Source organism: Erpetoichthys calabaricus, chromosome 5 (genome assembly GCF_900747795.2).
Source record: "Erpetoichthys calabaricus chromosome 5, fErpCal1.3, whole genome shotgun sequence".
Classification (NCBI taxonomy): domain Eukaryota; kingdom Metazoa; phylum Chordata; class Cladistia; order Polypteriformes; family Polypteridae; genus Erpetoichthys; species Erpetoichthys calabaricus.
Window position 1 is genome coordinate 1,011,216 of NC_041398.2, and position 27,786 is coordinate 1,039,001.

Here is a 27,786-nt window from a genome sequence, read left to right on the forward strand (position 1 = left end):
GTCATGTGTCACATGGACACACACATGGGGACAAACACACACAGCAGGACACAAACACTCAGACTGAGGAGCAACGCTCATCTGCCTCAGTAATTAACTTCATTATTGTAAACTTAAGAATGAAATATTCAGATGGCATCACCATATTGTTTGCTGCACTCTCCATTTTTTTAAATTATATATTATTATTATTTATATATTCAACTTTTCGGTTTTCTTATGAAACTAGTATAGCGGCCTTAGAGTGGCAGCTGGTGATTTGGAAGAAGACAGACACAGCAATACCCAAATTCTGCCTTTTATTCTACAAAAGCGTAATCCAGCTTTTTAAAGACAAGCAGTAAAGGGCACAGTCAGCACATGTAACGTCAGGCGCTCTCTGTCTCCTGTAGCAAGCCAAACAAAATACCAATGAGGTTGGATCTCCGCTAAACCAAACACTTTTAGAATCCATTTCTGCCGACCAAAAGTGACAACAGAACCTCAAAACACATCAACAACCACATGGTCTGATGTTTCCACTCAGTTTCAGACAGAAAACACTCATTTAAAACTTGTCAGCTTATACAAGAGATGGAGAGCATTGAGAAGCGCCTTACCTGCAAAAGCGTCATCCAGCTTTTGCCAGGAGTCTGCTGTACGTCACATGTGCGTCCTATGGGTGTTACATTAATTAACCCCCCCTCCCCCCGCTACAACAGACAAATAGGAACTTAATACAACAGATACAATGATTACATTCACATTAAACAAAATTCATAATATATATAAAACAGAAGAACTTCAGTATAAAAAAAAATAGTTTTGAGAATGTTCACAATAAAACAAACTAACTCAGCCACACTAGCTGTGCTGCACATCTAAGATGGGTTGAATTCTTAGTAATGAATGTACATCTCTTACAATGTATTTTAAAAAGCATGTAATAATAAAACTCATTGCAACTGTCATTCCAACAGATGGTAAATCACAAATATCTGTAGTAGTTCAATGCATTATTGCAAATGTTTGTGATGTGCCATCTGTTGGAGTGACAAATCCAATGCGTACGTCTATTCTACATGCCAGTCAATTTCAGAGCTGAAGCACAACAAACTGCCGCAGGTCTGGACCAGCAGTTGTGTGCCAGCAGGGAGGTTTACTGGCTGGTGTGGTGCCCACTAATCACACTCACACTAACACACATTCTGTCATTAAACTGCTGGCCGATGTCAGTGGTGACGTCTGGTGCTGCGGCTCAGCAACTGGATGATATCGATTTGTGACACACACACCTGATTGGCTCTCAGACCCAATAATAATGGAGACCCTGACAGCTGCACTCGCCCCGCATTCTCATCCACAAATTCAATCACAGAGGTGCTGTCCCCCAAACCCACCCATCCTCTAAATTTAATTTCACCCCAAACTACAAACACAAAGAGGACCTGCGCTTGTGGGGACATCAAGTGACAATTAGAGGGTACTGGTCAGTGGTCACATGGTGTCAGATGGCTGATTGTTACACTGGAGTCAGTACCAATACTAAACCCTGGATAGAGGGGCTCAGTGAAGGAGGTGTTGAACCTGTGCAGGAGGGTCATTGTGTGTGAGACGCTATAAAATGACAGAGAGCCAGCAGGCCAGTCCAGATACACACCTATTCTGGGGCTGTAGGGGGTGCTGATTCCAGTCTCCTGGTTATTGTGACACACAGGGTACTGGGAATGAGACCACAGCAAACACCAGGACTTGTCATTGTTTCCAAGGCGGCACTCATCGCCCTTTCCTTTCCTGCTCACCTTTATATGCAACTCCAATCTTCATGAAGAGTCCACTGCACTCCACCTCCCAGTAACAGCGAGTCCCAGTCAGAGCCTCTCTGCACAGAACTTGGCACCAGTAGTCAAATCTGTCAGGATGATCAGGATATTCAGCTTGTCTCCCCTCCCATGTCACCATCTTATTCCCTTCAGACAGACGAAGGACTCTGTGTGCCGTGTTGATGTCCAGTGTGAGGGGACAGAAGTCTGAAAGGAGAGAAAAGAAAATGAGTGAGGAAATCTGGGACTGGGGGCGGAGCACAACACAGACAATTAACAAGAACCAATCAGGAGCTGAGCTGACCAGACACTGATAGTAAAGAGCTCATCTGATTGGACAGAATCTGTGGAAATTAAAATTAAATCATAAAAAGACAACAACAGACAACGAAGAGAAAGGCAGGCAGGTCAGACACTTGGAACTCATCTCAGTCATCAGAAATTATAATAAATACCATAAGGTCACAGTCAAGGTCAGAGTTCTGATGGACTGTCCTCACTGACCGCTGGCTTTACTAAATGACATGTTTTATTGTCACAGGCCACCTCTTTAATTTAAAATCAATCCACTGTCACACTTCACAACCACATGAATTATTTTAATAAAAGTTACAATCAGTATTATCTATCTATCTATCTATCTATCTATCTATCTATCTATCTATCTATCTATCTATCTATCTATCTATCTATCTATCTATCTATCATATAGTGCCTTTCCCATCTGTCATTGTCTCTCTCTTCCTTTCTTTAGTGTGTTTCCTTTCATCTCTTTTTATTATTTGACTGTCATTCTTATCCAAGGTGACTCTCATCATCTGAGATTCCATTCTTTCCTTTTCTTTTCTTTGTCCCATTGTAGCCCAGGCAGATGAAGTGACTTGCTCAGGTCACACAGTGGTGTCAGTAGTGGGATTTGAACCCACAACCTCAGAGTTTGAAGTCCAAAGCCTTCACCACCACACCACACTGCATTCCTCCTTTATCTGTTATATAGTGTCTTTCATGTATATCTATTTTTTGTAGTGCCTTTCACGTCTGTCTGCTGTATTTGTCTTTAACTCATTTTCCTATTTGTCATTTTCTCTCTCAGTGTTATAATGTTTTTCCTATTATTTATTATTTTTGTGCTCTTCTCATTTTTTTCTTATATAGTGCCTTTCATATTCATATGTGATATTCTGTCTTTCACTTTGACACAGTAACAGATGGTGTGACTTGACACTGTTGTCCTTTGATCTCGGAGGTCCATCTGAGTGTCTCTTGATGTTTTCTTGTTTTTTTGCCACCATTTAAACTCTCCTTCTGTTAAATTAGAGGTCAGCTTTCCTCTGGTGGTCTCATCAGTGAGGTGGGCTACAGTCCTGCAGACCCTCAAACATCTTGAGAATATTAGCAGCTGTGCTCACTGGAACATGAAGCTCTGTGGAGGTGGTCTTGTATTCTTCACCTTGACCACCCTTGGCTGTGACCTTCTTCATCTCCTCCTCTTCTCTTGTCCTCGTTCAGTGTGAGGCACACAAAGACACAACACAGCAGAGTGAGGACTTGACTGAGTGACTGATGACCCCGGTGACACTCATTAGAGGAATCAGTCAGCATGAGATGTCATGACAGTTCAGTGAGGTCTTTGAACGTCTAAGGACCCCCAATAATTTTCTCTGTCATTTTCATTTGTTTTAATGTTTAAAATTTGTGAAGTCGAGAACTCAAAGCAAAGTGTCTGCTCTGTGGAGTAAAGAATGGAGGATGACGAGGACTTTTGTCAGCTTTAACTTATTTCACATACAATTGTGCTTCATGTTTAAACTAATACTGTGTCTGTATATACAGTCGTGTGATAAAGTAAGTGCACCCCATGACGTGGATTTTCTTTTTTCTTTTCCTTTTTTTAACATTTTCGGACACATCAAGACTCGGGTTCAACAGACGGCTTTGGTGATTCACTGCCTGAGTCTCTCTATCCCATAATGCACCAGTCACAGGACCCCCATCACTCTCAGCCCCTCAGTCACACAACACTCAGACTTTCATATCCTAAGCCTGTCCTGCTCTATTAAAACTTCAATGATTTTTATTGTGATGATCCATTCAGTCAAAGCACAAACTCACATTTTAGAAAGTCGTCTCTGCTCTGAGGTTCAGGAGGCTGGAGGGTGAAATCTGGAACTTCATGAGCTGAAAATAAAAAGAAAATAGAAGAAGAATGGAAACTGTGAAGATGGCATTGTGGGATCTTAGTTTAGTTCTTAAACACGTATTACAAATGCAGAGGAGTTAAAATAAAACATTTATAAAATATATAAAGGCTGGCAAATTAGTCCAAATGTCGATATGAATATTGATATTAATAATAAATATACAGGGAGTCAGAGAGTATTGAGACCCCCTCACTTTCTGCACACTTTACTGTGTTGTTGATTTCATTTTAAATGGATTAATGTGCCTTTTGTGCTCATCAGTCTACACTCAGTAACCCATAATGACAAAGTGAGCGCAGGTCTTCAGAAAGGTCTGCACATTTATTACAAATCAAAACTGAAACGTCTCCTTCCTTGAAGTATTCAGACACTTAATTCAGGTCTTTGTTGAAGCCCCTTTGGTGGTCTTCATGACTAAATTTCACTTCAAGCTTTACACTTCTGGATTTGGCCAGATGATCCCATTCTTCCTAGCAGATCCTCTCAAACTCTGTTAGATTTCAAGTGAAGCGTCTGTGAACTGCCATCTTCAGGTCTCTCCACACACATTGTGTAGGGTCTCAGTCTGGTCACTCAAGGACACTCAGACTTGTCACATAGCCATTCAAGAGTTGTCTTGGTTGTAGTCTTCACGTTGTTGATCCATCACCCAGTCTGAGGTAGCAGGTTTTCTTTAGGGTCCTCTCTGTATTAAACTTCACTTCTCCTCCCCTCAATTCTGACCTGTCACTCTGTCCCCATATCCTGATGCTGTCACCACCATCTTCACTGTAGAGATGGCATTAGGCGGGGTGTGAGCAGTGTCTGGTCCTCTCCACACATCCTGTTTGGTCTTCTGTCTAAAGAGTTCAATGTTTGTCTCATCAGATCATTGAATTTTTCCCTTGATGCTCTCAGGATGTCATTTGTCTTTTACTGGAGAGTATCTTCTGCCTGGCCACTCCACCATAAATGCTTGATTTGTGGAGCACTGCTGAGATGGCCGTCTTTCCCACAGTTTCTCTCATCTCAGCAGAGGACTTCTGAAGTTCTGTTGTAGTGACAATTAGGTGTTTGGTCTCCTCCTTTGCTAAGGCCCTTCCTTATCAGTTTCTCAGATTGACCATCTCTAGAAAGCGTCCTGGTGATTCCAAAATTCTCAAGGCCGCTGTGCTGCTGGGAACACTCAAAGCTTTACCAATAGCTTCATCCCTTTACGCTGATCTTTGCCTCACCCTTGAACTCCATGGCTTATTTTTTTGTGCTGACATACAATGTCATAAATATACTGTATTTGATAAATATTGACAAGCAGGTACATTTGGGGACATCTTCAGGGATCTAACCAGTGAAAAAATGACTTTTTAATAAAGTATTTGAAAGTCATATAAGGAGTTTCACATTTCAAGTTAAAATTACATAACATCTGATTAAGAACAACTGATTATTAAGAGAGTTTGTTATCACTCAACTAATGACTGTGAAAGGTACTATATAATAAAAAATAATTAACAGCAAAGGATGGCAGATAAATGTTAAAGAGCAGGCCTTCTTCAGTGTCCTCTTATTGTCACTCTGGTCCTCGTCATGGACTTCAATAACAAACACAATGTCACCAGATGCTGTACCTGGTAGAGTCCTTGTCATGATGTCCCCCTGGCTGATCTTCTCCAGACTCTTTTTCAGACCTGACAGCTCCTTTCTCAGGTCCTCAGATGAGAAATCAGCAGTGACAGTGAAGCTCAGCGAGTCTCCATCAGCAGGAAGGACACAGCGAGATGAGAAAGTCTGCATCAGGAGAGAAGAAGGGACGAGATTTCAGAAAGGAGACATTGTAAGTAATGCTGATAAGAGGGGGCTCTTCTGAATTAAGGATCAGTGTAGTGGGCAGTCAGCTTGGGTTTAGATGGTGAGAACGCCGGTCATTGACTTGTTAGTTATTTATGAGAGAATATTTGTTGGAATGTAGTGGAGCATCAGAGATTATCGACCTAAACTATCGATGAGCTTTTCACTCAGGACTCCATGAGAGGTGAGTCAAGATAAAGGGATTGAGGGGGCATGTGGGTCCAGAATTGACTTGGCACTCAAATCAAGGCATTGGGCTTTTTTATAATTCTGAGAAACTTATTCAAATTAAATGTAAAAATGCTGCTCAGAAGTGTGAGTTGTGAGGATATCTTGAGAAGCTTTGTGTCTTCATCACCATCATCAGCCACACAAAGGAGAGAAAGCTGAGTGGACACTGAGTTATGTAACACACACCATGTGTGGATTATAAGTCTGGAAGAGAATATCAGTAATGTCTGTAAAACACAGTCAACATCAGGACTATTGTGTGTATTGTGAGATAAAAGCACACAAGAAAAATGAGAGATGAGAGACGAGACTGGACTGTGGGGTCTGAGCTGTGAGGAAATGCTGGAGGATTTGAATCTCATCAGTTTAAGGATGGAGACATTAGAAGGTGGCCTTGGAAAAGAGTTGGCAACATCTTTTATTAGATGTCACCTTTTACATTTCATAAAAATTCACTTTTTCATACAGACAGCTGTAGATTCATCTGTCTGTCATATACAAGACTTTACCACCTGTGAGATATATGTAAACAGAATATTTGAAATGTTAAGGAAATATGAAAAGACAATCTGTGTTGGACTAAATGGCCTGTTCTTGTCATGTTGAACAAACTCCTCGGATCTTTTAAATTTCTCTCTAAATGTTCTCAGGTCCCACACAGCCCAGTCTGATCAGACTCCCTGTGAAGTGTTGCTTTCACCTGTAGGAAGTGGAGATGGTCCTTGGTCTCTGAAAGCTCCTTCAGCTCAGCTTCTCTCCTCTTCAGCTCCTCAATCTCCTTTTCCAGTTGCTCCATGACTCCTTCAGCCTTCTCAATTTCTCTCTTTTCTTGTTCTTTGACCCTCTCAGTCAGTTTCCTGTGGGCTTCCTCAATGCACCGTATCAGAGCAGTGAAGCTCTTCTCATTTTCTTCCATGTCTCTTTCCACAGATATCTGAATAAATAGGATAAAGATTTAGAATAAGAATAACCAACCACAAGACACATTTGTTGATATTTTGATGTTGTGAAGGACAGTTTGAATTGGCTGAAGTGATTGGTGGTATTTTATTTGCAGAAGGAAGGTCAGTTGGAAACTGCCACCCAGACAATATTTTCCCCCCCACTACGCTGGACTGCAGGACTTTATGGGATGCACAGTCATAAACAGTATCCTTGCAAAGGATCTTCACTTCTACTGCCTTGATAGGACTCCATTTGAACCAGAAAGTTTTAATAATAGTCTGCCTTTACAAAGGACATCTCCTGCTCAGCCTGAGGTTCAGAGTGGAGTAGGACAGCACATACCAGGACTGAAGAAAAGAAAGAAGAAGAAGATGTATTTGTATAGACAAGTAAACTTGTGTGTTTGGAGGGTGATTGTGTGAAAATAAAAGTATTTCTGGACCAGAGACTTGTGTGTAATAGTTGTGGTCTAGTTTGGGGTGTCAGACGTCAGCATGTCAGACCTGCGAGATGCAGATATTAAACAAGAGGGTCTAGGTGTATAATAAGCATAAGTTTAATATGTCACTGTGCTCTGTGCAAATCTGTCTTACATGCACAGCTGACACAGAGCCAGATTAAGCACAGGGGTTCACCACATAGAACTGCTAGATAAGACAAGTGACATAAGACAGACTGGGACAACTGGACAGCATGCAGATGCTGTGTACTATTTATATATAAATATAAATATATTTAAGCCAGCATGGAACTTTATCCTGGTGTGAGGTCCGTTGACTAATTTGGAAGTGCATGTTCACCTAAGGGAGGCCCTGCATGTGAAGAAAGAGTATAAAGCTGTAATGGCCGACCCCTTACCCAGCCGGCAGCTACACCTCCAAGACCTGTGACCTGGATGAATTACTGAGATGAATCTAAATATCAAGCCATACCTCTAACAAATGAAATTTTCCCCACAATCGATGGTTTAAACAAGCACGCAAAAACAGATGATATGTAAAAACAAGTAAGCCCGCAATTCGCTAGCAAATCGGAAATCCTAGAATGGCAATCAGTTTCTGTTCCATCCGATATGTGGATGGATGACATATCGTGGAGGGCAGGTGCGTCTGGGGAAATGTCATTTAATCCAATAAGCATATCTGTACTACAGCGGTTTCGTTTTGTGGAAACGTGAGTCTGTTGCCTTCGCTGACACCGACTACTTGAACAGGCTGTGTTGTTTGGGGGCCACCTACTGACTCTGGGAAGCCGCTGTGTCTGACTGTGGGGCGAGCGCCACAGCGCAATATGCGCCTCGGTGGGAAGCCGCTGAGTGAAGACATATCATGAAGGGTATGTGCGGTGGTGTGGGCGTTCGCGTCCAGGCGGCCGTACAACCTGGCGTACACGCTTTACCTCAGGTGTAGTTCACAGGTCGTAGTCTCGTTTCTGTGTTTTCTTTGGTTTGAGCCGCGACTCTTTTCGCAAGCGCGTTGTAGGCGTGCGTGTTGTTACAGCATGGACCTTTGGTTTGAGCCGTGAATCCTTTCGCAAGCGCGTTGTAGGTGCGCGCGTTGTCACAGCATGGACCTTTGGGGTTTCCGTACATCCGGTGAGCCCTGCGCCCATCCGGTTTACAACCTTCGGTTAGTAATATGGATAGGTGAATATATTAAAACAGAACACAACAAAACACTATTGCACATACTCCATGTAGAATATATATGTATATCCCTCCACCAGAACAATACCGTGACAACACTATATATATATATATATATATATATATATATATATATATATATATATATATATATATATATATATATATATATATATATATATATATATATGCACACAACAACAAACCCTCCCTTGCCCCTGTAACATATAACAAACAACAATGAATAACAACAATGAATGCAATACGGAATGAATGATTGTGAACTTGAGTCCGAGTGTACAACTGTCCTGAATGCGGATGACTGGTCAACAGATAAGAGATGCGTTTGTATTTCCCAGAATAAATGGAGCAACCTCACCGTGAATCCTCGGCTTGTGGTGGATGATGTAATCCAACCCCGGGGTCTCTGGTGATGAGGGAATTGAAGTCAGTCCAGCGGAATGAAAACAAACTGGATACAAATGCGCGATGTGGTGAACAGCAGGTAAGTTGATTCATCGTGGTGAAAATGAAAATCTCCATCTCTCCTCTCCCTCGCCTTGTTCTCTCCTGATTGTTTATATAGTACTGCCTGATGTAATTGATTAATAGTGAACAGGTGTTTTCCATTTTGAGGCTGCGGTCTCTTTCCATCCTCCGTCCCCCTTGTATTTACGGAGACGACATTTACTGACGAACACAAACAGCAAACGGGACGATGGAAACAAAACGCACTCAGTACAAACATTGAACAACACTATTACTATGTAGCCCCGCTACATCACCCCCCCCCCCCCAACCTTGGACAAGGAGGGCTGAAGTATGGCTTGAGATTGGCCACATGGATAGTGTCTAGCTTGGAGTTAGTGCCGAGACCCCTCTGAATCTGGAAATTAACTGGACCTGTTTGAGAAATGATTTTGGCTGGACCTAACCATTTAGGCGTTAGCTTGGCGGAGAACCTTTTGCTGGCATCCGAGAGATGGTGAGCTCTAATCCAGACCAAATCACCCAGCTGAAAGTGTGCTTCCTTACGCTGGGCATTATACAACTTGATGTGTCTCGATGTTGAACTCACCAACCTCTGTTGGATTCTCCGCCGCAATTCCTCAAGCTTAAATAAATTATTGTAACTGGTGGTTTCTGGACTAGGGGCTCTGGGAAGGAGTCGGTCAAGCAGGCCCTTCAGCTGTCTGCCCAGCGCAACCAAAGCAGGCATTTCACCTGTGGCTTCATGCACAGCGGTGTTCAGGGCAAACCGGAGCTCGGGGAGCCATTTACCCCAATCCTGATAGCGTTCACCCACATAGGAAGCGATCATGTTCTTCAGGGTCTGGTTCACTCGCTCTGTCATGTTGGCCTGGGGATAGTAAGCTGTTGTCAGGCTTTTCTTCACTCCCCTGGCTGTATAAAGTTCATCCAATACAGAGCTCGTGAACTGCGGACCCCGGTCTGAAACAATGTTCTTCGGCACCCCCCAGCGGGTGAAGATTTCATTCTTCAGGGTGAAGCATATTTGGATGCTTTTAGCGTCTGTTAATGCTAACAGCTTCACCCACTTCGAAAAATAATCAATCACCACCATTAGGATGGTATTCCTCGAGCTGGTAACAGGAAAGGGCCCCATCAGGTCGACTCTCAAAGTCTCCCCCAGTCTATCAGCGATTATCGATTGTAAAAATCCTGCCAGTTTACCAGGTGGGTTTTTGAGCTGCTGGCAAGTTAGGCACTTCTTCATTTGGTGGCAAACGTCTTTCTGGACAGACAGCCATCACGCAACCCCCAGGATCTTCAATAAAATTTTTGTCCTTCCAAGATGACCACCTAAAGGACTGTCGTGATAATAGTTCAGAAAGTCGGGGATGAGCTCTTCCGGGACCACTAGTTGGTGGTGTAGACCCCCAAGGGAGGATGGAGTGGTCCTGTACAGAAGCCCCTGGAGGTCCACGAAGTGTACCGCTACAAAGCCTTGGAACATTGCATACCTGTGAAGCCGATGGACGGATAGGAGATTTCATCATTCGATCCTGAAAATGCTTCAACTGCACCGACAATGATGACAGACTCTACACCTTGGGTCCCGACTCCCGGACTGGAGTCTCTGAAATCAGTTTCTAGAGCTCTGGATTAATTAGGGTTAAAATGAGTTTTGACTGTTTGTGATACAGTGGAACCTCGAGATACGATCACCTCTGTATATGAGAAATTCAAAATACGAGGAAAGTATGAGCGAAAAATTCAGATCTAAATACAAGCATTGGCTCACGTAATGAGCCACGAGCCAGGCTGTGGGTATAGCTCGCGGTTTAGCGAGGGGGCGTGGTAGCTGTAGCGAGCCGCAGGGCGATCTGCGGTGTCTGCGTTTCTCACCTAAGTGCACAGGTGAGAAACTGCCCACATCCATGATTTGTCCTGTGGCTGATGGGCTGGGCAGGGTTGCCACCCGTCCTTTAAAATACGGAATCATCCAGTATTTGAGAATGAAATTGCACGTCCCATTTTGAATCAATACGTATGCGTCCCTTATTTTTTTGTATTAAAAGTGGTAACCCTAGCAGCTGCCATGTCTTCCCCGCATATATAGAGAAGCGCGAGCCGGTTAAGGGGGAGAAGAAGTAAAAGAAAAGAGAGGAGAGGAGAGAGAACGGAGGTTGCAGGAGGAGGCAGGAATCCGCAGCAGTAGGAAGTCGGTGCGAGAGAGCGAGCGAGTACAGGCTCGCGTGTAGCTGAACAGGCGAGCCAAACAGCTGAAGCAGGACGGTGTAGAGAAGGTCAGCTGCATTAAATGTCTCGCCTGATGCAGAGCCCGCATGGGAGAAGCAGGTGAGATGCTAACAGAGAAGAAGCACCGGGGATTGTCATCTGTTTTTTGAAGACTGCTTCCTGTTGACGTTTTAACCTCGTGTTAAAGGATTGTTATTCTTATGTATTTTAAACCTCCACTTCACAACTGTTTTAAGGGTTATTTATTTAAAGATTTATTGAATGCTCTACTGCACTTTGGACACCTGTTTTGATTCTTGTAATAATCAGTTATATTATTTACCAGTGTTATTTATTAAAGGTAGACTACGGTATATATAATTTATCAGTGTTATTTGTTAGGAAAAATGATTTTTATGTTAATATATTTGGGATGCGGAACGGATTAACTGGATTTCCATTATTTTCAATGGGGACGTTTGTTCTAGATACGAGAAATTCGCTATACAAGCTCAGTGCTGGAACGAATTAAACTCGTATCTAGAGGTTCCACTGTATTTGGTAACTGTAACTGGACAAACCTCAGACACTCTCAGATCTACTGGACGCTGTAAACTCACTCCAAATTGGGAAAACAACAGGCCCTGATGGCAACCCAGTGGAATTTTATAAAGAAATTTTCAACTAAGTTAGTTCAATTATTATTAACCCCTTAACCGCCCTCTGCCGGATATATCCGGCATCGTAGCGTTATTGCTGACGCCTTACTGCCGGAATTATCCGGCACATTTGCCTGTGGTTATGTGAATGCCTGGCGCGTAGTATAACTGACAGTTTGGTGTGGGTATTATTACTACATTGTATTTCGACAACTCTGCGGTTGTATTGGCCGCTCACGTGATGTGATTCGAAAGTGAAAGCTGTGAATATGGCGAAACGTAAACTGACTTCAAGTGAGGTTTTGCAGGCGATTTTGGACAATAATTCTAATCATGATTGTAGCAGTTCTGAAGAAGATTTTAACGACAATGATGATCAGCAACGTGCGCTGCATGATACTGTGAATGACGACGCATCGGATGATGGCGATGAGTGGGTGTATCCCCAGCATCTCAACTGGACTGCTGCCCGTTATCTGAGCCAGATATGAAAGATCCAAACCGTGACCGCTTGTTCAAGCTACGTCCTTTGATTGACCATTTATTTGAAACATTTCAGCAGGTATTTCAGCAGGTAAATACTGCTTGAATAAATGTAAAGTAAATAAAAGGAAAATTGTTCAGATTTCTCCTGGCATGGGGAATATTTAGGGAGTTGGCGGTTAAAGGGTTAACAAAGTTTACAGAAGCTACAGGCAACAAAATTCTACCTCAAACTTATCACCAAGAATTAATTCCTGTTTTTTCAAAGACAAATAAGTATTTATCACAATGTGCAGCATACAGATCAATTTCACTTCTGAATAATATAAAAAGACAAGGCCAAACCAGATTTATTAAAGGCTGACAGTTACCTTAAAACCTTCATTTTCTGTTTAATGTAATATATTCATTCATATAATCTAGCACAGAAGAGATCTTATTATCTTTGAAGACAGAGAAAGCCTCTGACTAAGATGAATGGCAATTTTTATTCACCACACTGCACATGTTTGCACATTTAACAGCCCACCGGTTATAAGTCACTGGGTCACTGATGTTCTGAACTATTCAGAATAATTGGAAATAAACAAAGTCTCACTTAGAAGATCTGTTCAAAGATTTTTTAAAATATGGCAAGATCTAATTAATAAAAATTTAGAATAAGCATTCATAGCAGGGGAAAAGGATATTATGCCTTATTATTTATTTATTTTTTTAACTTACTTTCATAAATTATTTTTGGTCCTCTTTGTCTTGGGTGCAGGGTGATTCCTGTTTGGTAGTATTTTTTTTTTTTTTTTTATTATTATTATTTCTTAGTTTGACTTTTAAAGTCATTTCATGTATACATTGAACTTGGTTGCATGCAATGCTACTTTCTTGAAACAAAAAAACAAAATTGACCATTAAAAAACATTGTGCCCGCTGATCTAATTCAGAACATCAGCATCGACCTTCAATGTGAGTTTCTTTTAGTAGAGTTAAGTCCCCTTTAAACAGCTGATGGAATATCAGAGGACTTTAGGGTGATGCTGTCTGAATCTCCACTGAATAACACCTGGGATTCTGTCAACAGTGAAAGGCCATGAAGGACACCACACAACGTCTTCTCTAACTCTCCCTTCTCGTGTCCCTACACATTATCACCAGTGAAGCTCTGCTGCTCTTCAAGTTCTCATTTATTTCTCCCCTCTTTGATGTGAAGTGTTGTCTTCCTATTCCACTCACCTTCATCTCGTTCATTGCCCTCCTCATCTCCTTCAGTGTCTTCTCTCTCTCCTCAAGTCCCTTCTTGATGTCTCTCAGTGTCGCCCCCAGCTGTTTCTGTTTGAACACACAAGAGGACACACGTGGTCAGATCAGAGTTCACATTCACTTTGTGATTTCTTTTTCTCTTTCTGAGTCCTGATATTTTCACAACACATTTGTTTTACATTTCATGACTCAACTTATACTTGAATTAATAAACAGGAATGACAAAAAAGATGAAAAGAAAAAAGTGTGTGTGTGTGTGTGCTTATGTGTGTGTAATGTTACTCTGAACTGATATAACCCACTTTAGTTTTCTTACTGAATTGATGAAGAGACCCTAACAGCAGCTAAAGTCTTCTCCTTCACATAGTTATGGTGATGTTGTAGAAGAAGAATATTCTACTCAGCACCATGTATTTTGTGTGTTTAGTAAATTAGAATTTTTATAATAACTATTTTGTAACTTGCCAGTGAGAGACGCTTTGGCTTATGAACTAACAAAAATATGTTATTCCAGGGTTCAGGAGAAATAGTGTCCACATGAATAAAATGTAAGCTGTTTCTTGTTTTCCCTTTCTCAGAGTGAATGTTTCAGGGACAAGGTCACAAGGCTGCAGAAAGTACATGCAGTTTATGCAAAGGCGTCTCTCCTGTGCTTAGCTTTGAAAACACAGATAATGCTTAGCTCAACAGACATATTGTTTAACTTTACTGTTTTGATAAGGATGTTCTTTCTGTCTTATTAATCATGAGATGCTGAAGTATAAAAAACCCCTCCTGGCTTTTGATCAGGGTTCAATTGAGCTTTGCGGCAACAAGTTATGCTCTTTTGAATCTCTACTTACTGTGACTCCAAATGAAATAAATAAAGAGAATTGAGAAATATTATCTGCCTGTTTTCAGTGTGCCTTTTTCGTCCACAGTTTTTGGCGCCCGAATGTGGGGCAGGAGACGGGCAGACGACTCCCTGAGCGGGTTCGTCCAAGTGGACCGATTTCCGCGGATTGAGGACCAGCTCCGGTAAAAGTTAGGACTGGCCTACCTTCGGCGTTTTCCTGCGTGGGGAGTCGCTGACCTCCTCCTGACCGAAACGAAAAGCAACTGGATGGGATTTTTCCAGGCAGGCAGAAGGAGTCGCGGTGAGTAGATTCGGGGGATTCCCGTTGGTTTGACTGGTGTGCTGGGAGACATAGACGTATACGGGGAAAAGGAAAAGGAAAAAAGCATGCGGAAAAACTAGAGAATCATACCGTATCGACATAGAAGGGTTTTAGGGATTCATAGAGAGTGACGGCACAGTGTGAATGTTAGTAAGTCACACCTTAGGATTTCGAGTAGAAAGGACCGAGTGGCACGTTCCTAAATAATAAGAGGAATAGGGGTGAAAGGGGCAGTTAGAGTACGTGTGAATTTTGGAAGAGGGGAGGTCGTGTTTTCCACTTGTCGACTGGTTGATTCCGGGGATGACAAGTGGGACGAGAAATAATTGGGGATTGAGTTGCTCTCTGTTGAAGGCCTGCTGCTTACTATGGGAAATAAATAGCAAGCCAGTTAAACAGGTCCCCCAGGGTCCTCAAAACCTAATGTTAGAAGGATTATTTTCAGAGAATCACCAGGCTCCTAGTACACCGTCGGGATTGAAAGGCGGGTCCCCTAAACAGTTAATAGAGAAGCAGACTGGTTTGGATTTTTAAAAGGCATGTAAGAAGTGGAATAAGCAGAGGTGTAACAACCTGCTGGCTGCTGAAGTCAAAACACAAAAAAGACAAGGAAGAATTATTGCTAGCATTGCAGAAAATGAAGATAGAGACAGCGCCCAAGCCTGAAAGTAAAAGAAAGCAGACCGAAAAGAAAGACCCCCTATACCCCGTAATCTGTCCACCCCCTCCTTACCAAAACTCCCCCGCTTCCACCTCCTGCACCCTCTCCTCCTTTTTACGATGAACAATATCTTTATGAACCGTCCTCACATATTGACCCTGAGGAAGATAATTCAAATCATTCACAAGGTGCTACTGGGTTGCAATGGCAGAAACTAAAAGAGTCATCTGTCTCCCAGCGCACGAGCAGTCGGTGGACTGCAATTTGTGGAGCTGTTACAGCAGCTGGATAACATGTATAAAACAAATGCTGCAGAGTGAACACAGGTGCTCCGTCGACAGCTGAGCACTACATGGGCAACTGTAAATCACGGTGATCATAGCGGTGTCCCTTGGCGTTGGAATGAAGGTCCTTTCCTCACCCAGTGAGAGCCTTTGAAAGGAGCCCTGGCAGAAAACTGGTCACTAATTTCAGCCGGCTCATCGATTGCAAGATCTGATGGCTAATCACTCTGGGCTAGACAATACAAACGATAGAACTCGTGCTGCAGTGCCTCCTTTCATCTCGGGACTGAGAAGTGACATTCAAAGCAAAGTCTGCACGTTCTGAAAAAGGCTGGAAGACCGCAACGTTCGAGGAAGACAAGCATCATGCAGAGCATACTGACAGACAGACTAAATTAAAAGAGTCAGAGACACAGACCAAACTTTTGGCTGCACAAATAAATTACTATACTGGAAGAACTGACCTGGCTAGGGGGAGAGGACGCGGAAAATTCTTTTGGAGGTCGAGGGCGAGGGCACGGAAGAGGACGCGGGTTCCATTTATCAAACCCTAATAATCCTTTCGCTCAGATGCCTAACCCTTCGGAGCAGACGCCAGTGTCATATGCCTGTTACGGCTGCGGTAAACTTGGACATTTCAGACGCAACTGCCCACACAAGCGCCTCCGTCACCCCCTCTCCCTGAGCCTAATGACATTCCTTGGTCCTAAGAATTATCAGGGACCCCAGCCACTTTTTCCAGTTTCCTTTGCATACTCGTCATGCTGAAACTGATCTTTTATTGACTTTAATGGCAAAGAAACTGCCTTTGAAAATGGACACAGGAGCCACGCGCTGAAGGAGGTTCCTGCTTCGACAGATACAGTAAAAGTGCTTACTGCCTCGGGACAGTCTCATATTTTGCTGGTCTAAAACCTCTGCAATTACAGCTCAGCACTAACAGTTTCATTATTGACTCGTTGTTTTCTGTTAAATCTTTTGTGCCCTGTGAAACTGCTGGGATGGGATCTTATGACTTAATTGTCAGTCTCAATTTCTGTAACTGAAAAAGGATTTTTGCTGCTCCATTCCTAAGCTCCTATGCCAAAACTTCACACCCCAAGCCCTCTTTTACAGCCTGGACCCTGAACATCTCCCCGCACACCTTTCTCTTGAAAGCCCTTTATTCTTTCCCCTCATGCCTATTTTCCTCACTTACAAGTCCCAGACACCCTGCCTTGTACTGCCCAGTATTTCCCTACTGAAGTGGACACACCTTGGTTAGAATCTTTTCTTTCCTCCAGCACATGCCCTGAAACTTTGCACATTCCATGTATTTTTGTTGTCTACTAAAGCTGTTGCTTCAGTGCACCTCACATATTCACAAAGCATTTTCTATTTAGGAGATTTGGTTCCCCATGTTTCCTTAGCACTGTGGTCCCAAGGGAAAAATTGATTATGGAAGGATAGCACACTGTGAGCCACTGGTGATTTTCTCAAAATCTTCCTTCCGCCTGTACTGTGTCCAGGATCCTCTGTCTCCAGAGGCAGAGGCTGGCATCGCCGCCGTACATTCTGATCTCGTGAGGCGAGGAGCGATTATTCCAATTACATACTCTCCAGTCAACTCCCCCATTTTACCTGTAAAAAAGGCTGACGGGTCCTGGCGTTTTGTTCCAGACCTACAACAAGTTAACTCTGCGGTTTTTCCTAGAACACCTATTGTTCCTAATCCTTCCACTATTCTTTCCACGATACCCCCGTCCGCCCGGTACTTCTCTGTTATTGACCTTGCTAACGCTTTCTTTTCCATTCCCGTGCACCCTGATTCTCAATTCTGGTTTGCTTTTACCTTTCAAAACCGCCGATGGACCTGGACCGTCATGCCTCAGGGATATACTGAAGCCCCTTATGTTTATGGCCAAGCTCTTGCTCAAATTTACAAGGCTTTTGGCTGGAAAAAGATAATAAATTGATACAGTATGTAGATAGGAAAAATAAATAAACAACAAGTGCACATGACACTCAGAAAATTGCTATTTTTTTTAGGTGAAAATGGCCATAAAAAAGTGTCGAAAAAAAACGAAAAGAGAAAAAAGAAAAAAACTGCAGTTACTTCAAGCTATCGTTAAATATTTAGGTCATGACATTTCTTGCGATACAAGAGCTCTCTCTAGCGGCCGTTTAACCATCATTCAAAACCTTCCAAGACCGGTCACAAAACAACAGGTTAAGTCAGGATGTTTCTCTGTGGCTGCATAGCTTTTGATGGGAATGTTTTCTTGTTGTGGAGTTGTGCTGTGTGTTTCCCGAAATGGATTGTCTTTGTTTGCTGCTGGCACTTGGGTCGCCACGGAAATTAGTGTTTCCTTGTTGTCGCTGACCCGGTTCTGCCACGGACTTTTCCATTATCTGGAAGCTAGCATGTATGGCACCACGGTGAGATGAATTCCTAATTTAAAAGTAGTACCAGCTTGCGGCCTGAGAAGTTGTTTGATTGTAAGTTTTTCAGGAGGAGCACAGCCTTTACAAAATCTAGCGAACACTGCCATCTGGCTGCATGCAGTGGTATAGCAGGCTGACAAGGCTCTATGTGATTTAAAACAAAAAAAAAACAAAAATGCACTCCTCTCACTGACTATTTTCTCGTCCATTCACTCTGTTCGTGGATGAAAAGGGGGGATTAATGAATGCAGTTCTATGAATGAATGCAGTTTTAACGCAACCACATACAGACAAACAAAGTGCTCATGAGCCCCCTAACAGTAAAGGTACCTCACACCGTTCATTCTATTTTAGTACAGGTTAAGACCAGCGCTGGCAAACCGATCCAAAATCAAAAGCTGATTGAAACCCTCTTAGAAGCTATAACTAAACCATCAAAGTTAGCAATCGTTAAATGTCAAGCTCACATAGGAAAACAAGATCCTGTCAGCAAAGGAAACGAATTAGCTGATCACTTTGCTAAACAGGCTGCATATAATAACACACCAATCTCTTTATTCCAACAGAGAAATAACCAGGACCTTGATAATCAACTTGTTTCTTTACAGAGTGCAGCCACGGACAGAGAAAAAAGAAAATAGTCCAAAGAATGGTCCCTCTCTTATGGAGTCTGGACCCATAGGCAAACTAACAAACCTTTTCTCTCAAAGGCTTCTCTATATATGCAGAGCAGTTCTGCAGACGCTGTGCATTATGTCAAAAGTCTAATGTAGGAAAGGGCACCCAGGTAAGTCCCGCCGTTACACCTAATCCAATGGGTCCGTTTGAACACCTCCAAATGGATTTCATTGAACTAACTCCGTCTAAAGGTTACTGTTATTGTCTAGTAATTGTTGATGTGTTCTCCCGATGGGTAGAACTTTTTCCTTCTAAACACGCTGATGCTAAAACTGTAGCCAAAGCTTTAATCAAAGAAATTATTCCTAGGTGGGGCATACCACAGAAATTGCAAACTGATAATGGCACCCTAAAATCTAAATTAGCAAAAAATCTGTGAGCAGACAAATTTATCCTGGCCGAACGCTTTGCCTCTGGCCTTAATGGGATTGAGGGGAAGAACACACCGGCAATTAGGACTGTTGCAGTTTGAAATTCTGACTGGATGACCCATGCCTGTGGGCATGGTTATGGGAAATGTTAACCTGCATACTGTGGACAATGATCTTCTCTCTTGTCTTACAGGTCTCCGAGCTTCTCTGAAAGAAGTCCACGAGCAGGTTAACCAGGCCTGGAGGACTAGTCTTCCATCTAAAGACATGCCGATTCCCTTAGGCACTTGGATCCTCGTCCGTGACACTCGGAGGAAACATTGGCATCAGCCGAGGTGGAGAGGGCCATTCCAAGTTCTTCTGTCCACACCACATGCAGTGAAAATGGAAGGATTGCCCGCCTGGATTCACACCTCACATTGCAAGAGATGGCACCCTTGATTGCTCTGCTACTATGCTTCCTTTTCCTTTGTCTACTGCCCTGGTCACCTTGACTTTCCCGTTAGGACTCACCACATCAGTGCAGGTTGATTTCTGCTCTATTATCAACTGTGGGACTGGTTGACAAGCCCAGTGGACCTGGTCTGACAAATACGTGTGTATGACTGTTTCGAAGTATTATTGGGGAAGTAACTGCGACACCTGGCAATGAGTTTTTGCTAACACTGGAACTGAGGACTGGGGTTCTCAACCTTTTGAGGCCCAAAAATACGGTTTGAAAAATCGATTTCTATCATAAAAGGACATGCTTCTCATGAATGTGTTGACAACCATTGTAACCCCTTGATTTTCACTTTGAAGAACCCCTCTTTACATGACTCAGGAACCTATATATTAGGGGCATATGTATCTGGAACAGACCCTTTAGGGAGATTTCTAATTAAGATTGACAATCCTGTTACTAACACCTCTCATTCTCCTGCACACACACATCCGTCTCCCCAATTTCTGGTTCAGACTTTTCTCCTGTTAAGATTATGAATATTTCCACCCTTTCATCCATTTTTTCAATTGAAACTGGCTATGGCGATCAGAATCGTTGGTTACAGTGGGTATTATATTCAGCTAAGCAAGTAAATCAATCTGATTGCTACGCCTGTGCTACGGCCAGGCCACATTTGGCTACCGTCCCTTTCCCTCTTTCTAATATTTCTGACCCTGTTGGTCTTCCTTGTCTCCTTGCGCTTTTACCTCTCCATCCACACCGGAAGACTCTAACTGCATTACACTTTCTCTCCTCTTTCCCCCCACTTCTCATATAACTCCCCCGATGTTCCAGTATCATGAAGGCAATTATACCTGCTTCTCTAGTAATTATAGTTCCCCCTTCATGCTTCTCGCCGGAAAGGGGGGGTGTATGTACTATGTTTGGTGATGTGTGCTGCACTTGCATCCCTAATAATACGGCTCCCGATGGATCAATCACCCGTGCTTTGCCAGGTTTAACTAGACATATTGTGTCCCAGTATTTCACTGCCTCCGTGGCCAAGGCTTATATGTTACACGAAGACTGCATGCTTCCAATTTCTTCCTCCTTTTCTTCCACTCCTTTCCCTTCTCCTACTCTTTACCGCGTTACTCCTATGTCACCCATATTTTTGTTGGTTCAAAAAGGGGGGAATGTAGAAGAAGAATGTTCTCCTCAGCACCATGTATTTTGTGTGTTTAGTAAATTAGAATTTTTATAATAACTATTTTGTAACTTGCCAGTGAGAAACGCTTTGGCTTATGAACTAACAAAAATATGTTATTCCAGGGTTCAGGAAAAATAGTGTCCACATGAATAAAATGTAAGCTGTTTCTTGTTTTCCCTTTCTCAGAGTGAATGTTTCAGGGACAAGGTCACAAGGCTGCAGAAAGTACATGTAGTTTATGCAAAGGCGTCTCTCCTGTGCTTAGCTTTGAGAACACAGATAATGCTTAGCTCAACAGACATATTGTTTAACTTTACTGCTTTGATAAGGATGTTCTTTCTGTCTTATTAATCATGAGATGCTGAAGTATAAAAAACCCCTCCTGGCTTTTGATCAGGGTTCAATTGAGCTTTGCGGCAATATGTTTTGCTCTTTTGAATCTCTACTTACTGTGACTCCGAATGAAATAAATAAAGAGAATTGAGAAAATATTATCTGCCTGTTTTCAGTGTGCCTTTTTCGTCCACAATGTCAATTCCCAGAATTCACCCCCTGGCTTTATCTTAACTACCAAGTTACAGTCAGAAGTTCTCAGACTCTGAGCAGGTGAACTCCTGACTTGGTTTATGGTCACTCAGGTGGAGGTGATGCTTTGTCCAGATTGTTGTATCCATGGAGAGCTTCCTCTGGCACACCTGAAGAACATTCAGTTTGCTTTTCTTTCTTCTAACAGATTCTTTTTCTCTCTCTTGTCCTTTTCTCTTTGTGACTGTGGGCTGTACTGCAGTTTACCGTTTTTGAGGTTTCACTCCTACTGGTTTTCTTTTGCTGGAAAAAAATGTACTCCTGCCGTGTTAAATGAGATCACTAGATTTCCTCCTTCAGCAAATCACTAGAGATGTTGTATGTGGGGTCTCTTTTACTGGTGCACTTTGATTTCCTTTAGAAGACAGAACTGAATGTGACACCCACGTCCAACTCAGCTACAGGTGGTCTTTAGTTCTTACAGTCTGGCACTATGTTACCCTTTGGAGTAGAAGAGATCATTAAACCTTTGTGATGTCCACAAAAAGGGTCTTACTACAGGGCAGAAGCTAATCCAGGCAGATAGTGGTCAGAGATCAGAGTTCTAGTGCTTACAAAGGGTTATAAAGGAAGGAGTGGACTTGCTGCTGTAGGTGTCTTGGATGCACAGAAATCCAACCTTTTTACTGCTAATTTCTGCTAAGTGTTGTCCATCACGTTTGTAGAGGGTTAAGTTTTGGATCTTTCTTCAGTCACAAAGTGATAAAGAGTGACATACTGAGACATCACTGGGTGTCATTTGCTGTGGTTGATCAGACTGATCAGATGACACCCAAAACTGTCAAAGAGAGTCCTGGTGAAGTGAACTGACATCTGAGCTGAAGTTACGAGTCAATAAAAGAAGGGCAGGTGGTGGCAGCTTCAGAAATTGAGCTTCTGACCAAGCGATGTCATTCTGTCCTACAAGTGGATGTCTGTCTGAGGAATCTGAGGAATTGATTTTTGTTAAAGAATCCAAATCAACTGATACAGAAACAATAGAAAATATAAATAGATAAAGAATTAGGTGTTGATATTAGTGACCTGATTCACATTAAACTGAAAAATATCAGACCACTTCACAGACTTCACTGTAGTTTAAGATGCTGTTTTCTAAACACGTCTTCACCTGTGAACTGAGCTCTTTTAATATTACAGTGAGGACTCAGCCACATTTGTGTCACTTACTGAGACCTGCCAGAGCCAATGTGACACTACAGTATTCCTTTATTTGAAGAAGCTCCAAATGGTGGACTGAAGTTAAGTGTCTTTATCTGAACTTACTGTACATTGTGGTTGTGTGGTAGTGAAGGGGGATTTTAAAACTGACTATGATGGTCAGACTTACACTTCTAGCAAGTTCTTTACACTCCTGCTGGACTTGTTAGAGTTTTATGAAAGCTCAGAGTCTTTGTCATAATCATACATTAGGTGGGATTATCACTCAGGGGTTTGACATTCATAATGTTCTTATTGCTGCAATAAATAAAATGATCTCTAATCACTAATGAAGTACATGATTTGATATTTCATTAAAATAAGGAAATCTACGCAGGAATAGTATATTGAAAGTTTTGAGCTGAATTTATTGTTAATTATCTTACACTTAACTCTGGAGAACAACATAGATTAACATGTGACTATGACGTGTCTCTTAAAAGGTCTTGAGATCAACTCAAATTTAACTTTAAACTCTTTAATAATGGACAAACCAGACAAAATCAAACAACCCGCTAAGCAGACGTACCACATGTCTCTATTGATGTGTCAAGCCTTGTGTTGAATTACGTTTATGATGACATCGCATGGTCACTTACTCCGCTTACACTGGCCAACGGTAACATCATCTCGCTAAGAACACCTCATGAAGGTCCGAATGTCAGACATTTCTACGAGTAGCCCACATGACGCTCGCACCCCTGCCAGTGGACAGTTGTGGTCTGCAGGTTGGAGTTTGAACTTCACTGCCTGAGATGCTCAAAGAGAAACTGATCAGAGCACAAAGAACGTCAACTCAGTTTAATGAGAGCACTCGGCTCACTCGACTGTCCATTAATAACTTTGGGGGTCTCATCCTGGACTGTTTCATGTCTTACACACAGTGTCACCAGGATAGGCTCCACAGCCCCCTGCTATCTATAAATATGACATATACATTTTTATATTTATTTGCTTGCCATAAGCTTTTATCCAAAGCAACTTACAAAAGTGGTAAACATAATCAAGTAACATTAGGCCTGGGCCTGTTTGTTCAGCACGTGTAGCAGGACAGGTAATACAAGTCGATTGCCACGAGTGAGAAGATGTGACAACTAACAAATATCACCGGCCAACACACATTCTGGTGCCTCAAATGTCAGACCTGTTTCTTTGTATATTTGACCTGCTGATTCCTAAAATGACCCCAGTTTTCTCCTATCAGCTCTAGTTTTTGGGGTACAGAACATATGCCATATACCACTCTTCACTCAGCTCACCAATAAAACATCAGGATATTTTAATGTAGTGTTTAAATTAATATCTTTAAAGCATGAAGAAAACCTATTAAATATTAAAAGAAAAGTGTATGACATGAAAATCTACTTATTTTATACTAAAAGCAGAGATTTATGATACAAACTTTCCAGTCAATTGACACACAAGAAGCTCCTTTTGAAAGACTTCAGAGAGTGGGACACGCCAGGACAATCCCGCAGAAGACTTCAACAATAGTCAGCCATCATGTGTGCATCCCATCTTCCTTGGTATCTGACTTCCATTGTTTTATGTTTTGGTGAAATCTCTCACTTTGCTCTGCACTTAAGTCACCAGGGTTCTCTGGAAAGCCACCTAAGTGACTGTGCAGATGATGGACTTTAACACTCCGGTGACAGCCAGGCGTGTTGAAGTGAAAGAGCACGTCCTCGACTAAGTGTGTGTAGTTGTCTGCCTTCTTGTTGTAAAGAACGTTTATCACAACAAGAACAAATGAAGACCAGGCCTGTGATTCGATGTCAGTCATTGATGCTATGAAATGTTGGTCCTTTAGAAGATGTCTGATCTGTGGACCATCACACAGTCCTGCCTTCAGCTATTCTGTGGTAAGTCCAGGTAACTTATCTTATGCACTACTGTATGTATTTAATGCACCAACTGTCTTTATTCAAAGCCTTTATAAATGGTGTCATCAGGCCTAGCTATATATGATTCTGTCTCGTGCTACCAAAGGTTCATTGATTACATTTTGTCCTCCAGCCACCACATATTCCCTCAGAGGTCAATCTTTTGGATGTAAAACTCCAGTTGGATATAAAATGAGATATGTGATATGTAAACACTCACTATATCTGCTAACTTGTACACAAAAACACAAACCAGATAACAGAAGAACAAGTTTAAAAACTCGTTACAATTTCAATTTCTCATTATGACATCCTGATTCTACAGAAGTGACCTTTAAAGAGCAGACTACAATTTTATAAATTCAATCATATCTAAGAAACTAGAGCTGATGTGGTCTGTGCAATACAATTTTCTGAATCAGCCCCCAAATGACCCCAGGAACAGGCCTAAAAACTAAGACACCAAGAAAACAAAGTTATTTTGTTAGGCTGTGTAATCATAGCTCATAATCAATAAGTCAATTAAACTTAAACAACAAGTTAATGGAAAACATTTATACTATCAGTTTGACATGTTCACAGCACAGATGGGCCTTCAGTTACTTCTTAAATACATTGAGGGAGTCAGCAGTACGGGTGAAGGTGGGCAGCTCGTCACACCAAGTGGGAACTACACAGGAAAAGAGTCGGGATTGAGACCTGATAACACGCAGAGGTGACATCACCAGACGCTGTTCACTGGCAGACCGAGTGGGAGAGAAGGAGCAGAGGACTTCAGCAGGGTCTCCGTACACTCAGGTGATGACCCACTGACTACTCTGTAGGCAACAATGAGGGTCTTAAGATGGATGAATGGATTTCTTAGTCTCACTACATTACAAATCCCTTAACTCCTGTCATTCATTTTGTTTTCATCAAACACTAAACTCCACTCACCTCTTTGTCTTCTCTTTCCGTCTCCAGCTCGACCATTTTATACCCATTATGTCCAGTCACCACACACATCATGCAGATACAGGAATCATCAGTTTTACAAAATATCTCCAGACTTTTCTGATGTTCCACACAAAGTTTCTCCTTCAGATTTCCATCAGGACCAACCAGCTTGTGTCCCTTCCAGGCCGATCCTTCATAGTGAGGCTGCAGGTGAGTCTGACAGTAGGAGGCCATGCAGGTTAGACAGGACTTCACCGCTGTGAACTTCTTCCCAGTACAAAAGTCACACTCCACGTCTCCAGGGCCGGCATAATTCTTAGGTGGAGGAGAACTGAGTGTCATCTTCTTTAATTTCTTGATGACTTCATTCAGCAGAATGTTACTGTTCAGCTCAGGCCTTGTGGTGAAGGTATGTTTGCACTGAGGACAGCTGCACTCTTGGGTCTGATCCCAGCAGTCCGTGAGGCACTTCAGACAGAAACTGTGACCACAGAGGATGGTGACGGGGTCAGTCAGGGTGTCCAGACACACCGAGCAGGTGAACTCATCCTGTAATCCACACAGCGGGGCTTCAGCCATCGTCAGTCTGAGGAGAGGCAGGCAGAGAGAATCAGTCAGACAAACAAGAAAGTGACTTGTGAAGAAACGAAAGTGAAAGTTTGTCTGTGCTCAGTGAGGAGGAGGAGGAGATTTAAAGAGAAAGCTGAGAGCTCACAGAGAGAACATCTGAGGAGACACTGAGGGTGAACAGTTAATGTGAGACAGGAGCTCAGAGAGTGAAGACCACAAAGTGACAGAAGAGATGACCTGTCACAGGGGGTCTGCTAAAGTTTAATTCACGTCAGTATTTCTTATTTATTTATTATGTGGTATAGCAGGTCCGCGGCTTCAAAAAAAACTTGTCCAGTTTTTAAAACCAGAAAGCCGTGTCAGTCTCTGTGGACATGATTACTCAATCGCAGGGAGTTAATGAGGTAATTGGGGCGAGTGCGGGTGTGATCGTTCTCAGTTGCTTCATCAGCTTCCCATGGAGACATATATGTATGGGCCGACACAAGGGGAGAGGGGGACAAAGATATGAAAGAACGGATCAGAAAATGGAGGTTAAAAGACGTGAAGGGAAGTCAAGGGCAGACGATCAGGACACCTGCATGGAGAAGGCAGCACAAGCTGGGACTCTGTGACGGGACACAGGCTGAGGTGCTCTAGGGACTACAGTTCACCCCACTGAATAATCGTGTAAAGTGGGGCAAGCAGAACGGAAGACCTCCCAATGGATCTGAGGAGCAACTGTGTGAGCGTGAAGGAAGACGAGAGGTGTGCCGACCTCAGCTGTGCAGTGTGGAGTCGGCCAAGATGGAGGTCAGCAGAAAAGAGTTCGTGCTGCAGAGTCTCACGAGTGATGGGTGAGCCGGGGAGACAGAAGGAGGTGGGCTGAGATCGCGTGACGAGAGACCCTGCATTTGTATCCTCGATTTTAACGGATTTATTTCTTATGGATTTTATACCCACTTTTCACTGGTTTGAAAGATTTATTTGTGTATTTTTTTGAGAACACTGCACATGTGGACACTTTTGATTTTACTTTTGACTGTTTTTCAATAAAAGCACTCGAGCACTTTCCACCATCCCTGACTTCAATGAGATTTGTCCGCTCATCTCGGTCATAACTATCGATGGTGTCGGTTCAATAGACTCCTATGTGAGAAGAGGGAGTCTGGAGGGGCCGGCATCCTCACATATTACGTACTGAAGTCCACATCAGAGTCCATGTTAGTCCTCTTTATTAGTCAAAGTGTCCATCCCATAATAAGTTCTCGTCTCCTGCTTATCAGAGTTGTGTGAATGTTGTTGGTGAGGAGAATCGACTGACTGATGTTAATCCACTCAAATAATGAATTTTGATTTTTGTCTTTGTCCATGCCAGTAATTTATCAGATTATTCAGTAAAGACCCCACCTGTTAGACTCTCTTAAGTAACTGAAGACCACTCAGTCTAAGAAACAGAATCATAGGATTCATTAATAAACACAAGGATTGTAGAAATATGAAAACTTTAAAAAATAGATAAGAGAAAGGACACCAGACAGACAGGACACCAGACAGACAGACAGACAGACAGACAGACACACACACACACACACACACACACACACACACACACGTAACACACAGCAGGCGCTCGCCGCTCTCGGCTCCTTCACAGTTTTTCAGATTTTCTTGGTT

The 27,786-nt window shown here is 42.5% G+C and overlaps 2 protein-coding genes across 2 annotated transcripts in view; one reads left to right on the plus strand and one right to left on the minus strand.

The window, feature by feature from the left end:
* Nucleotides 1–27,786, plus strand: part of LOC114651545 (gastrula zinc finger protein XlCGF57.1-like) — a 458,276-nt gene that overhangs the window by 261,538 nt on the left and 168,952 nt on the right. The window lies entirely within an intron of this gene.
* Nucleotides 1,291–26,456, minus strand: LOC114652437 (tripartite motif-containing protein 16-like). Its single transcript, XM_051927937.1, is given in 7 exon segments — nucleotides 1,291–1,779; nucleotides 1,781–2,009; nucleotides 3,915–3,980; nucleotides 5,611–5,770; nucleotides 6,762–6,995; nucleotides 13,724–13,819; nucleotides 25,561–26,456. Coding segments are annotated over 7 exon segments (1,674 nt in total). The 5' UTR covers nucleotides 26,140–26,456; the 3' UTR covers nucleotides 1,291–1,469.